The sequence below is a fragment of the Hemisphaericaspora subhashii genome (assembly GCF_019202705.1).
Source record: "Hemisphaericaspora subhashii strain CBS 10753 chromosome Unknown scaffold188, whole genome shotgun sequence".
NCBI classification, from domain to species: Eukaryota; Fungi; Ascomycota; class Pichiomycetes; order Serinales; family Debaryomycetaceae; genus Hemisphaericaspora; species Hemisphaericaspora subhashii.
In genome coordinates this window covers 1-13,659 of record NW_026057404.1, presented here as the reverse complement: position 1 = coordinate 13,659, position 13,659 = coordinate 1, and the positions used below count along the sequence as shown (strand labels likewise).

General features: G+C 32.8%; 5 protein-coding genes across 5 annotated transcripts; 2 read left to right on the top strand and 3 right to left on the bottom strand. All coding sequences in view use genetic code 12, as the record gives it.

Annotated features, from left to right (window-relative positions):
* Positions 1 to 590: 590 nt before the first annotated feature.
* On the bottom strand, positions 591 to 3,557 carry J8A68_005288 (uncharacterized protein; the record flags this gene model as incomplete). The annotated part of the gene is made up of 1 exon (XM_049409337.1): positions 591 to 3,557. One exon carries the CDS (start codon positions 3,555 to 3,557, stop codon positions 591 to 593), a length of 2,967 nt encoding a protein of 988 aa, XP_049261436.1.
* A 3,374-nt stretch (positions 3,558 to 6,931) lies between these two features.
* DFR1 (dihydrofolate reductase) lies at positions 6,932 to 7,549 on the top strand (the record flags this gene model as incomplete). The annotated part of the gene is made up of 1 exon (XM_049409336.1): positions 6,932 to 7,549. The coding sequence occupies one exon, from the start codon at positions 6,932 to 6,934 to the stop codon at positions 7,547 to 7,549; it is 618 nt and encodes a 205-aa protein (XP_049261435.1).
* A 76-nt stretch (positions 7,550 to 7,625) lies between these two features.
* On the bottom strand, positions 7,626 to 9,044 carry TIM54 (Tim54p; the record flags this gene model as incomplete). The annotated part of the gene is made up of 1 exon (XM_049409335.1): positions 7,626 to 9,044. One exon carries the CDS (start codon positions 9,042 to 9,044, stop codon positions 7,626 to 7,628), a length of 1,419 nt encoding a protein of 472 aa, XP_049261434.1.
* A 266-nt stretch (positions 9,045 to 9,310) lies between these two features.
* Positions 9,311 to 10,540, bottom strand: J8A68_005285 (uncharacterized protein; the record flags this gene model as incomplete). The annotated part of the gene is made up of 1 exon (XM_049409334.1): positions 9,311 to 10,540. One exon carries the CDS (start codon positions 10,538 to 10,540, stop codon positions 9,311 to 9,313), a length of 1,230 nt encoding a protein of 409 aa, XP_049261433.1.
* Positions 10,541 to 10,760: 220 nt separating this feature from the next.
* Positions 10,761 to 12,521, top strand: ECM39 (dolichyl-P-Man:Man(7)GlcNAc(2)-PP-dolichol alpha-1,6-mannosyltransferase; the record flags this gene model as incomplete). Its single annotated transcript, XM_049409333.1, has 1 exon — positions 10,761 to 12,521. One exon carries the CDS (start codon positions 10,761 to 10,763, stop codon positions 12,519 to 12,521), a length of 1,761 nt encoding a protein of 586 aa, XP_049261432.1.
* Between the last annotated feature and the right edge of the window lie 1,138 nt (positions 12,522 to 13,659).

Below are 13,659 nucleotides of genomic sequence, written 5' to 3'. Positions count from 1 at the left end.
TTAGATTGGTATGATTTATTGAATTGTTTGATTTTATTTATTCGATTGTGTGAAGCTTGATTGAGCAAATTTTATGGCAAGACGTTTCTTTTTTTTCGCAGCAGCTCGCAATCCGTTTTTTTCTAGCCCCACACTTTTTGAAGGTTTGAATGTTACCCGGCACAGAATCTGTGGGGTTGTTTTGACTAATGCTTGCTGGAATGGCTATCATAAACATTTTACTTATGGACCGTGTGTTGATTTTGATTCATTCAAGCAAGTAGGTCTCTCTGATGATTTTTCTGGATATATGTTCTCAAAAGACTTGCTCTTTAGTGTTGGAACGAAGTCATTCAGACTAGCTCAATTGGCCGCAGACTCTTCTGGAAAGGTTTACATCTTCAATGCCTGCATTTTCTCTAATGTAACAGATGTACTTACATGACAAAAGGGCCACCATAGTCAACGCCAGTTTGGAATTGGTCAGGTTAACTTACTAGAGTTAGCGATCAAACATAAGAGTAATAATTCATGTCATACTTAGGAGTAAAACCGCATATATTTAACTTAGAGTTAAAGACATAGTAAAAACAATTTCTTCCGTGCGTCACTTAAACTGTCAACAACAAGACAATCACCGCAAAGACAGTTTTCAATACTGAAACATTATAGATATTATCTCCAGCAGCTCCTTCGGCTGGAGGTACAATAGGACTAACTTCTGCAGGAGTACCAACCATTGTGGCTCCTGGAAGAGTAATTGTGAATTCTTCGGGTGGAATAATACCACTTACCACCGGGAAAACGGGATCGGTTTGAGTAAACGTTAGAAAACCAGTAAGCAAAAGCAAACTTGCATCTGGTGCAGAAACAGTACTATATCTAGTAACTTCACTACCATTTGGATCAAGCGTAACATAAGTAATCGTAAGTTGATCTCCAGGAGGTGCGACTATAAGCCCAGTAATTACGGTGGCAATGCCATCAATAGTGGTTGTAGCCACTGTTGTTATCGGTTGTGGTTCATTAACCTCGGGAGTAGCGTCAGAGGGTCTTAATAAGGTTATGGTAGTTACTTGTCCATTAATCGTATGAGTTATTTCTGAAGCGATTCCGTTCAATGTTTCAGTCAGAGTTCCTCTATGTATAACTTGAGTCAAGGTAGTAATAGTTCCATCGATAGTAAGGGTTACGCTAGTAAGCAAAATATCATCCTCATATACAACAGGTAATGTCATTGTAGTTAATGTTCCCAAGAAAGAAGTCGTCACCGTCCTGACCATGGCAGTTTGGGGCAAAGTAATCGTTGTCAATTTTCCATCTATAACAGTAGTAATTGTCGCTAATCCACTTGGTGTTGGTTGCGTGAGTGGTGGTAGTGGAGCAGGTGTAGCAGCTGTTGTAAGTGCAGGAGCTGTAGTAGGTTGAGTCGTTACTGTGATTGGAATCGTTTCCACCGTTGGAATAATACTAATAGTTTGGGTGGTGATTATAATGCCAGTTGTTACGGATACATCTGTAGTTAAAGTGATAGTTTCAGTTACAATAGTAGAAATCAAAGTCACCGTCTCAGTGGTGAATGTAAGAGTACCGGTTGTAACAGTAATGATTGACGTGATGGTGGTTTCGGTTGGATCAATTGTTACAGTTGTGATTGTAGTCAATGAAGTTTCAGTTGTCACAGTAGTGATCACGCTCTCTGTTGTTTCTGTGATTGTTGTTGGAACAGTGCTATCGGTTGTAGTGGTTTCCGGACTTGGAGTTGGGGTTGGAGTTGTTGGTGTTGTGGTTGTTGTTGTTGGTGTAGTTGTAGTTGTTGGTGTTGTTGTAGGTGTTGTAGGTGTTGTAGGTGTTGTTGTTGTAGGTGTTGTTGTAGGTGTTGTTGTAGGTGTTGTGGTTGTTGTTGTTGGTGTAGTTGTAGTTGTAGTTGTAGGTGTTGTTGGTGTTGTTGTTGGTGTAGTTGTAGTTGTAGGTGTTGTTGTTGGTGTAGTTGTTGGTGTAGTTGTTGGTGTTGTGGTTGTTGTTGTTGGTGTAGTTGTAGTTGTAGTTGTTGGTGTTGTTGTAGGTGTTGTAGGTGTTGTTGGTGTAGTTGTTGGTGTTGTTGTAGGTGTTGTTGTAGGTGTTGTTGGTGTTGTTGTTGGTGTAGTTGTTGGTGTTGTTGTAGGTGTTGTTGGTGTTGTTGGTGTTGTTGTTGGTGTTGTTGTAGGTGTTGTTGTAGGTGTTGTTGGTGTTGTTGTTGGAGTTGTTGGTGTTGTTGTTGTTGTTGTTGTTGTTGTTGTTGTTGGTGTTGTTGGTGTTGTTGGTGTAGTTGTTGGTGTTGTGGTTGTTGTTGTTGGTGTTGTTATAGGTGTTGTTGGTGTTGTTGTTGGTGTAGTTGTTGGTGTTGTGGTTGTTGTTGTTGTTGTAGGTGTTGTTGGAGTTGTTGGTGTTGTTGTAGGTGTTGTTGTTGTTGGTGTTGTGGGTGTTGTTGTTGGTGTAGTTGTAGTTGTTGGTGTTGTTGTAGGTGTTGGACTTGGTGTTGGACTTGGGCTTGGGCTTGGGCTTAGGCTTGGAGTAATAGTAACAGTTATAGTTGTCCAATGCCCATTAGTAGTAGTTATTGTAATTTCCTCTGTAGCTCCCAGGTCATTTGTTGTAGTTATGACAGTAGCTTCTGCTCCTGGAGCTTCGATAAAAGGTACTATACATTCGCAGGGGCAATCATTGCCGCTAACTTCAACTGAATAATAAATACGGACATTATTGTCACCACTTTTCGAAATCAGGAAATATTGTTCTTCGAATCCGGTACCAATATCAAAGGTAAAGTCAACTTCAGGTTCGGCATGTATTATTAGATATTGGTTATTGGAGTATTCTAAAGTAGCATTATCGGGATCTGAAGATCGAACTTCTATATAATTATTACGGGAACCAAATTCGGCCACTACGATTGGTTCCATGTCAGGAGTCACTAATGCAAGTATCGAATTAGTACCTGAAAAGCAAACAGTGGAGCCTAGGTGATTTTGAGGTACAAGAAATGAACGCTGGAGTCCAATGCACCCATTTCCATTGTCAGCTGGATTGATACCAAATTTTGCCTGAATGAGACAAATAGAACCATCATTGGTCATCTCATTCCATATTTGGACTTCTCCCCAGCTATAAACCGAACCTGGAGCCTGATAACCAACACTCCCTGTATTGATAAGAGTATCAATACTGACATAGTCAAAGCTTGCGGCCCAAACACTAAAGATGCCATCATTGTCAATTCTTCCAAAATAATATCCATTTCCATTACTTGCTCTGTAAGTATTTACGTGTAAATTTCCAGTATTTTCAATTTCGGCGATGTGGAAAGTAACTTGAAAAGGGTTAAATGTAACGTGGAAATAGAAGTCAGCTTCATTGATAAGAAGAACAACTCTTAAGTTGCTGATGTCAACAAGAGACCAAAAGCCGCTAGTAATCTCAACTTGATTCTCATCTACAACACCTCCTCGTTGAATCTGTTCGCCATCAATTTGCAACCCAAACACAAGGGTCCTCAAGCATGAAAATAATAATATGGAGTAGAAGTTGGCAATAATCATGGTTACTTTGACTGTTAAACCAGAATAAAAAGTAAAAGCGAATACTCTTTAAATTCTGAAAATCAGCCACATTTTATATCTTTTAAACTAATATATAACGAATACGATAAAGAATGACTTCATTCCAATTCAACATCTCCCCATGTTTGAATCTCTCTATTTCTTGCCTTAATTGCATTATCTATCCCCTGTAATCTGAATATGAAATGACCGCTTACTCCCTTTAATTTAAAATGAATATTTTTATTCTTATTTTTTTGCAATCTTTTTTTTTTTTTTGACAACGAAAATAATAAAATTTTATTTTTTAATCTTGATTTGTTTAAGCGCATAAAATTTCAAATGTTAGTTGGATTGGAAATGAACTTTTGTTTTAAATTGAATTCTGTCAATTCGTTTGATTGATTTGATGGATTGGTGAGACATCACTACTTCCCAGATGTCCCACTGCTCTTGCCTTTATCAATATTGCCCTACAGAAATGCAAGTGATATCTGGAGTACTGCACAGCCTATGACTTGGATTTAACATGTGCGATAATGGGAGTAATTTCTGAATTAACTAGATATTGAGTAATTTCTAGAGAATACAATTGATGCGGCATGTTGAAAGTTGATCTGTATAGAAAGAACTGTAAATTGCTCGGTGCCCGCCTGGTTAATTGGCTTCTTTTTTCTAAAAAGCTAGGGTATCTCATTTACTGACAGACAGCTCTCTCAACTTCTCAGGTAAACATAGACCGGAGATCTTCTCTCGAAGTCTCTAAAAGTATTTCAGGATTTCTTTCCATAGTGTTTGATAATTTTTTATAATAGAGAAAAAGCAATCAGAGTAATAATCAATTGAAAAGACAACAAGAGAACAAGTGTTGCTATATCTGATTATAACTTGGTAATCATTGTGATGCTTCTAATAGAATTTAACCACACCAGTCCCGAATTTATGTGTTACAACTTCTTTGGCAAAAACTTTTCAGCAGTTGTTCATTCATTTGCTTATATAAATCAAAGAATAAATATAAAGCTAATATTCCAGCCCAAAAAGTGAATAGTGATTATTGTAGTATCCACTAAGTTATCCTAATGTATATGCCTATATTTACTTATAAGCTACTGTGACATCCAGCCACATGAATTCTTCATAGCGTTAAACCTTCTACAAAGCTTATCACTTCGGCGGCCACATAAACAGACAAGAAGTGGTGGCGTGCATAGCTCGCATCAGAGTTCATACCAATGCTAGTCTCTATGAAAGTACACATGTGCGTTTTCTTATATATAATAATTAATTCTAGAACAAAAAAAGGAAAATCGATACAAACAATGGGTTAGTAGATCTACTCAAATACTTAAGAAACCGAAAACAGTCTTCAACATTGATCAGCTGGAACAACTTCCGAGTAGTCGCGGGGCGGATGACCATTATCTTTGTTAGAATAAACCAAGAGTGAAATACTGTTATAAATAACTAGAAAAATAATAAGTTAAAACTGAGCATATGTATTCAATTTGTAAATGAATATTTTTATTCTTTTAATATTATTATTATTTATAAATAATATTCCCTAACCATTCAATTAGCTCTAACCCCCGTTTCTGATTTTTGAATAATCAAGTAGAACCCATAGACCTTTTCTCTTTCTTTGTATTGCAATTGGTGATAGCAATTAAAGCCAAGAATATCTGCTGTGCATAAATAGAGAAACCATAACAAACTTGTTATCTCACTCTTCTTTTTTTTTACCTACCTCCCTCATCATTCTAAAAGGTGTTCATCCCTTGTGTTTTGGTAGAAAAATAAAATTGTGGAGAGGAATAGAAATTGGGTATATTTAAACGAAGAAAAAAAACTTATTTTTTGGAATTTTTTTCGCAACAATTCAAGCCTCATTAAACTAAAATAGAATTATTCTTCAATTTGGAACCCATTTTATTGAATGTGATTGTTTCGCAATCGCATAAACTAGGTCAACTTAGGAAGAAGAGGATTTTCAAATAACTATTCGAGGCTAGTGGATATCTTGATAGTGTTGTCATGCATACAATTGTAAAAATGTTAGATGTCTTCCCATTCTTCCCCTACGATAATTCACAGAATTTCAATAATGCCTTTCAATCTTATCTTCCTCATCGTAAGTATAAACAGATAATATTCTTTTGAAATAATCATTTCGTATGCTAATCAACTTTGCATGCCAATCTGGGAATATTTACCCTTACACGAACCTTGTAGTTGTTGATATCTCCTCTAGATATATGTACAACATTCTTTAATTAATATTAATTAATTAGTTACCAATTCTTGCAATTCCTGGTACCACACTGCCAAGTAGGGGGAGGGGTAACTTTCAATGGTTTCCGGTATAAGATCAAATAGCAAGGGGCTAATTCATATTGGATATTATATGCTTTTATATATCTATCTCAGATTCTCTAAAAGCATTGTTTAGCATATAATTGAATAATAATTTTGATTATAATTATTAAAAAATGTTTTATATGCAATAATCTAAAGTTACCGCAAAACCTAAAAATCTAAAAAATATTAAATATTTTTTCTTATAGGGGCACAATTAAAACATTAAAAAATAATAAATATAATGAAACTATAAGCGCAAAATTTCTATTACTGTTTTATAAATTAAATTATGCTTCTCAAAAAAATATATAACAATTGTGATGATAGTCGTTGAAACCAAAATCACCCCTATTTCACCAAAGGAAGAAAGCTAAACTTTAATGCTAATTGTGATTGTGGCGATTAACATTATGATCAGAAAACATATAATCAAAGACATCCACATATGACATTTCTTTGACCAGACACTTTTGGACAATTTAATTGCAAAAAAATAAACAACAAAATTTGAACAACTTAAACCTGAACAAAAAAGGAGAATAAGTATTGTAAGAGTACGCCAAGCATTCTCCAACTGGAACGCGAACAATGAATTGTCAAACAGTTGAAATCAGCAAATAATTTCCTTAAAAGTAAATTCAACTGAAGCAATAATCTAATTTTATCATCAGAAACGTCACGTGACCGTCCCATACATTAGCACGTGATCCTTATTTTCCCAGGCAGGACTGCGATTATTAGATTCGAAGGTAGCATATTTACGTCCGACAGCTGTTTATGAAGAGGATAGAATAATCCAGAGGGTCCACTTGAATGTAGGTACTTCGTCATGAATAACCTTGGGTTGTATTTGTAAGAATAATATCCAGTGGATTTGCTAATCCCACTAATTAATTAACAAAATTTACTCTCATAATAATAAACTAACAGCCATTAAAAAAAAAAAATCGGAATTTTCAGACGCGTTAATTAATTAGTGTTGCACATACTTCTTTCCAAAGTGTAGCAATATCAAAATGACTGAAATCAAGAGACCAACCATATCGATTATAGTTGCAGCTCTTAAGCCATCGCTTGGAATAGGCTATCAAGGTAAAATGCCTTGGAGACTTCGTAAAGAAATCAAATATTTTAAAGATGTTACCTGTAAAACCACCAATCCAAATCTTCGTAATGCAGTGGTTATGGGTAGAAAGACATGGGAGTCTATACCGAATAAATTTAGACCATTGCCTAATAGATTGAATGTCATATTGTCAAGATCTTTTAATAATGAGATTATTAATGAAAATTTAATTCATGCTAATAGTTTTGAAAATTCATTAAAATTGATTAAAGATGTTGAAAGGATATTTATAATGGGAGGTGGTGAATTATATAATGAATTAATTGGTAATGAATTGATTGATAATTTATTAATCACGGAAATTAATCATCTTAATTCCAATGAACAAATACCAATGGATACATTTTTAAAGTTTAATTTATATGGCAATGATTCTACTTGGTTAAAACAATCAAAAGATAAATTACAAGAATTTATTGGAATTGATATTGAACTTCCAGATGATGATATTGTAGAAGGTGACTTTAGTTATAATTATACATTATGGAGAAGAAGAAGAAGAGATTAATCATATAATCTTGGTTATTGATTATTATTATTTACAATTATAAATATATATTTACACAAAAGTATGTAATTCTCTACTACTTCTTATCAATAGATGGATCAAATACTTTCATTCTTGTAGTTACTCTTTCATCACCTTGTAATTCTTGAATCCATTCAGAATTACGTTCTTTCCCTTTAGCAACCCATTTCTTTGGCCAATCAAATTCTTCTTCTTTAGCCATTAAAATATCCTTATATTCAAACGGTCTAGTTTTCTTAAGAACTATTCCCATTGTTCTTTCACCGTAATCATCAGCTAAATATCTTCTAGTGAAATATCTATAAATCTTACGTGGAATATTTGAAAATCCCATTAAATTGTATACTGGAAATACATAAACTGGTTGTTCAAAAAATAAAGGTACACCATTCTTGTCTTTTAATACTCCTGACAAATCTAATTCAGGAGCTAATTGACCTTCAGTTTCATAATCAGCAGTATTAATATATTTCAATGGAACTGGATTCAAGTTTTTATTACCTTCTTCATCTTCATCATCATCTTCAATTGATTTACCTTCCTTTTCTTTCTCTTCTCTTTCCTTTTGTTTTTCAGCAGCTATTGCTTCTTCTGCTTCAATTACTTTGGGAGGTTTATCTAATGGTCCTAATAAACCTTCATGAATACCAGTAATAAATTCTTTATATGCACCTCTACCAATACAAATGATACCACCACCAGCGACTTCATCTTGTGAATCTTCTGGTGTTATTTCTATTTCACTAGGGAAGATTTTATATAAACCCATTACATCCTTTGCTTTGTATAGATCTGAACGCGGTTTGACTTCTTCAGGTTGCAAATCTCCTTGAGATTGTTGTTGTTCTTCCGTTTGTTCGCTCTTGCCATACGATGGAATGCTCTTAGTGACGAAATTCGGAACTGCACTCTTCCAAGAAGATGATGAGGCAGCTTCTTGTATTGGTTCTGATTCTTGTTGTTGAACTTGCTTTCCCTTGGATTTTTCTAATTCAGCTCTTCTTAAATCTCTAATCTTTTGAGCAACAGATGCTCTAATATCACCTTGTCTACTTTCACTAAATATTTCAAAATCAATAGCACTAGCATTTAAAATTGGTTTAATAAATTTTCTAAATACAATCAATGATTCTTCAAGAAAATCATTTGGTGGAGGTGCAATATAAATGGTTAATTTTCTTGGTAATTGATTAGTAGTATACGTAACTTCACTTAATTCACTCACAGAATTCATCCATTTCTTTCTAATTTGTTTCTGTTGATATTTATCATATGCAATTCCACCTCCAATCAGAGCTAATACTGTCCAGAATATCATCCAATTTCTTGATGGTAATGAAATTCTTGGAATACCCATCATTCTAAGTGCAGGATTTGAATAACCTTTCTTAACTGGAGGAGTTGGTTTGGCAGTGGAAGTAGAACCAGTAGTGGTAGGAGCCGTCTTTGGCCCTCCTTCTCCTGTTTCTGACATACTTTTGTGGGTGGTTAAAGGTACTTTTTCAGACTATTCAATAATCACTGAAAAATTCTCATCAACTTAACTGACTGACCGAACAAAGTAAGGGCCCCCAGGGGGAAGAAGTGTGGAAGCAAAAAAAAAAAAAAGAGAAGGGTCGTGTAAGTTAACCAAATTAATTAGCCATAACTTTTGCAACCACAGCGTCTATTGCTACCTATTTATAAAGAAGAATATGAAGAAGTAGCATCCAATAATAGCATTGATTCCTATGAAAGTAGTTAGGTTAAGTAATTATTTAATTCAATTAGTAAATCATCATCATTTAAATCTTTACCAATTATAACCAATTTATTTTCATTAATATCATCTAATAATTGACCACCTTCAATTATTTCATAAGTATCTCTAACCCCTTGTACCACTCTAACATCAGTAGTACCATCTTTCAATACTAATAATCCTTTAATACGATGTATTTCAACTGGTTTATTATTAATCTTATTTTCCCATAATATATATTGTAAAAACATTTCAAATTTATTAAAATCTTCCCTGTTATTAAAGAATGGGAAATCAATACAAATAGTACCAATTCTATCATCATGGAAAGTATGTTTATGTTTTATATGAATTGATTCTAAGAATTTAGAATCATTAGCTTCAAATGCATGTAAGTCTAATATCTTACTTAAATCAATATCACCAAAACTTGTTGTATAAATTGGTGATGTTTCATTGATTCTTCTTATTCTTTCAATTATATCTTGTACTTCATCCCCTGACTCTATTTTATCTATTTTATTTAATAGAATTGTATCAGCTAATGCTAATTGTAAATGGGCGGTAGTTATACCTTCTTGTAAATGTTTTTGTTCCATTTCAATCTCTTCCGGGGTTAATTCACCTTCTGGTTGTTGTTGTTGTTGTTGAGATGCAAGCAATTTCTGTTGTTTATGCCAATGCCCTCCAATATCATCTAAACATTTAACAATATGTTCAGAATCAACCACAGTTATAACTCCATCAATATAAATATTTGAAGCTAATCCTTCATCTAACCAAAACATTTTAGCAATTGGTGCAGGATCAGCAATACCAGTAGTTTCTAATAAGATATAATCAATCTTATCTTTGGAATTCTCAATTAAATTTTCAATTGCTAATACTCCATTATCTTTTACAGTACAACAAAGACATCCATTACCAATATCTAACCATTCAGTAACACTTTCATTTGTATCTTGAATTGTAACTGATTTTTCAATTATTGAAGAATCTCCAAATTCATTTAAGATAATTGCTAATCTTTTATTTGATGTTTTACCAATTCTATCAAGTAATGTTGACTTACCTGATCCTAAATATCCGGTTATAATTGTAATTGGGATCTTTTTAGATAATGTGGTTGGAGTCAGTGAATAAGGCTTGCTAGTAGTAGTTGTTATTGGTATCTTCTCTAGTTGAAGGGTATCTTCAAGTTCTGTTACTAATTGAGGTATTTCATCCATTTCTTGTCTTGTCTTGTGTGTTTTGGTTGTTAATTAAAGGAAAGAAGTGATGATGCAATAGAATATTCTTTTTTAATGCAGGGCATTTTTTTCAATACATAAATTCTCAACCTTATAAAATAATTACTCGACAATCTTCTAGTTCTTCTTTATTCCAGTAAAGATGAATTATCAAAAGATAATTGATGGTTGTTTGCTATTATTAATATCATATCATTTAATGATATCTCCTTATACAAAAGTAGAAGAATCATTTAATTTACAAGCAATTCATGATATTTTAAATTATGGAATTTATCCTCAACAATTAATCATTGAAAATTATGATCATATTAAATTCCCAGGGGTTGTACCAAGAACTTTTATTGGTAGTTTAATTATAGCAGGATTATCACAATTAGTTATCAAGGTTGATAAATTCTTAACCATTGATTTATTGTCATCGGTTGGTAAAGATCAATTGGAATTACAGACAATTGTTAGATCAATAATTGGACTTGTTAATATATTCATGTTATTAAAACTTCGAGATTCAATTAATAAAATAAGTTTTAAATACAAAAACAAGAAATCTAAATATTCAATTGGATTTTGGTATACAATCTTATTAATGTCTCAATTTCATTTATTATATTATTCTTCAAGAACATTACCAAATTTCATCGTATTACCATTGGTTAATTATTCAATTTCAAAATTAATTGTTGGTGATTTATCAGGTTTAACTTGGTTAGCATTCTGTGGGATTATATTCCGATTAGAAATTGGTTTATTTGCCGTCATAATTGCTTTGGTCTCTTCTATTATATTTGGACAATCAAATATATTCATTAATATTGTATATCTTGCTGCTGGTAGTTTGATTGGTGGATTAACTTCAATTTGTATTGATTCATATTTTTGGAATAGACTCTTGATTCCTGAATTAGATTCATTTATTTTTAATATTATAGAAGGGAAATCAAGTCAATGGGGAGTTGAACCTTGGCCAGCATATTTTAGACATTATTTATGGCAATTGTTTAGACCTCCAATTATTTTGTTATTGGCATTACCTGGTTTAATTAATGATCCAGCTGATAATGGCACAACTACACCTACAAAGACCAAGACAATCTTAAATCATCCAGCAAGAAATTCTTTACGAATTCTTTTCATTTCTTCATTATTATACATTATTGCAATGTCATTCCAACCTCATAAAGAATGGAGATTTATAATTTATACAATTCCAATATTCACATTACAAGCTGCAAATGGATTAACTAATATCTTCCATAAAACAACTAACTTAATGAATAAATTATTATTCTTAATTATTATGGCTGGAATTCTATTATCAACAATCTTATCTATTCAAATGGGATATGTTTCAAGTTTTAATTATCCTGGAGGAAATGCCCTTCAATTCACCAATAATTATATCACCCAAAATCCATCCAATTCCGACACTGTTATTATTCATATGGATGTTCCAGCTTGTATGACTGGTGTAAGTAGATTTGGAGAAATTCATAACAATCCTAATATCAAATATGATAAAACTGAGGATCAAACTCAATTAGAATCATTGTGGAATCAATTTGATTTCATTATTACCCATGATGAAAAGCTTGATCCAAAGTCTTGGGAATTGATATATACTGAACCAATATTTAAAGGAATTACAATTGAACCAATTGTAGAATTATTAATTGCTCAAAGTAAAGATAGGTCAATCATCATTAATCTTATCAAGAATATCATAGATGAATTAGTAAAGGGTGAATCAAATACTTTGATTAACTTGTTAAGATCAACTATTTTGACTGAAGATTATTTAAATGTTTATAAAGCATTAACTCCTCATGAATCGACAATGCATATCACTCCTGAATCAACAGCAAGTGAACCACAAGATATTGATCCAGAATCCCTTAAGAAAGAAATCAATCAACAGATCGATAATTTAGAAGAATCCTTTTCAGCAATGGGACAATGACCGTCTCACTGAACGAGCCATTGAATGAACCACGAACGGAATTAGTCCGCGAAAGAATAAATAAATGGGTGAAAGACATGGATGCGCAAACGATGTAGTATGGAGCATGGAGAAGATGATGACATGATGACCAAACCTACGAATTTATAGAGCTTTAATCATATTTTCATTTGTAAACTTCCTTTTGTAAACTTCTTTTTGTACACACGCCAACCACAAGTAATTATGCATCCAATGAATCTAGTCTCCCTTGTCTAGATCTAGTAGAAGCGTGGAATTAGGTGTAAATTAGATTTTCCAATCCCAAATACGTAGAACCACAAATAAAATCCCAATCAAATAGTGATCAATTGTAGAAAGTATACTTGGAATACAGCCCATAGTACATTTACATTCTTAAAATGAAGATACTGAACAATATATGAAATTCAAAAGTTCACATTGAGGTATTTTGGAAATGCTAGAATTCTTTTGTGGTTACTAGGTTTGATAGAAATTTACAAACCCCTCTTTTCAAATACGCCTTAGTTTTGTTTTGTGTTTCAACTAGTTTGTGGTTATGCAATTGTTATAGTATACAAAAAATCATGCAGATTTTGGTTGCAAATTTTTTGTGGTTGCAAAAAAATCTCAAGTATAAATAGACCTGGAAATCCCCTAGAATTCAAATTTTTTTGTTTTCTTCTTTTCCCTTTTTCTTCTTCTTTTCTTTTCTTTTCTTCTTTCATTAATTATCTCTTTCCAGATTATCTCATCTTTCTTTCAATCATTTCATTATTCATTCTTCATCCACTTCTTGTGTCATCTAGATATTCATTATTCAATCAATCATTTCTTTAGAAATTCATCCACTGCTTGTGTCATCCAAATATTCACTGATCTAACACCTTTGCCTTATCGTCATTTGTGAATTAGTTGTTCATATATTTATTCATCTACATCTTGTGAATCAGTTGTTCATACTAATATCCATCTACATCTTATGTCAGTTAAATGTTTTTTTGATCTACCATCTTTACTTCATATTCATTTATTAATTGGTTGTTCATACTATTATCCATCTACATCTTATGTCATCTAAACGTTCTTTTGATCTACCACCTTTATATTCATCTATTCATTGGTTGTTCATACTATT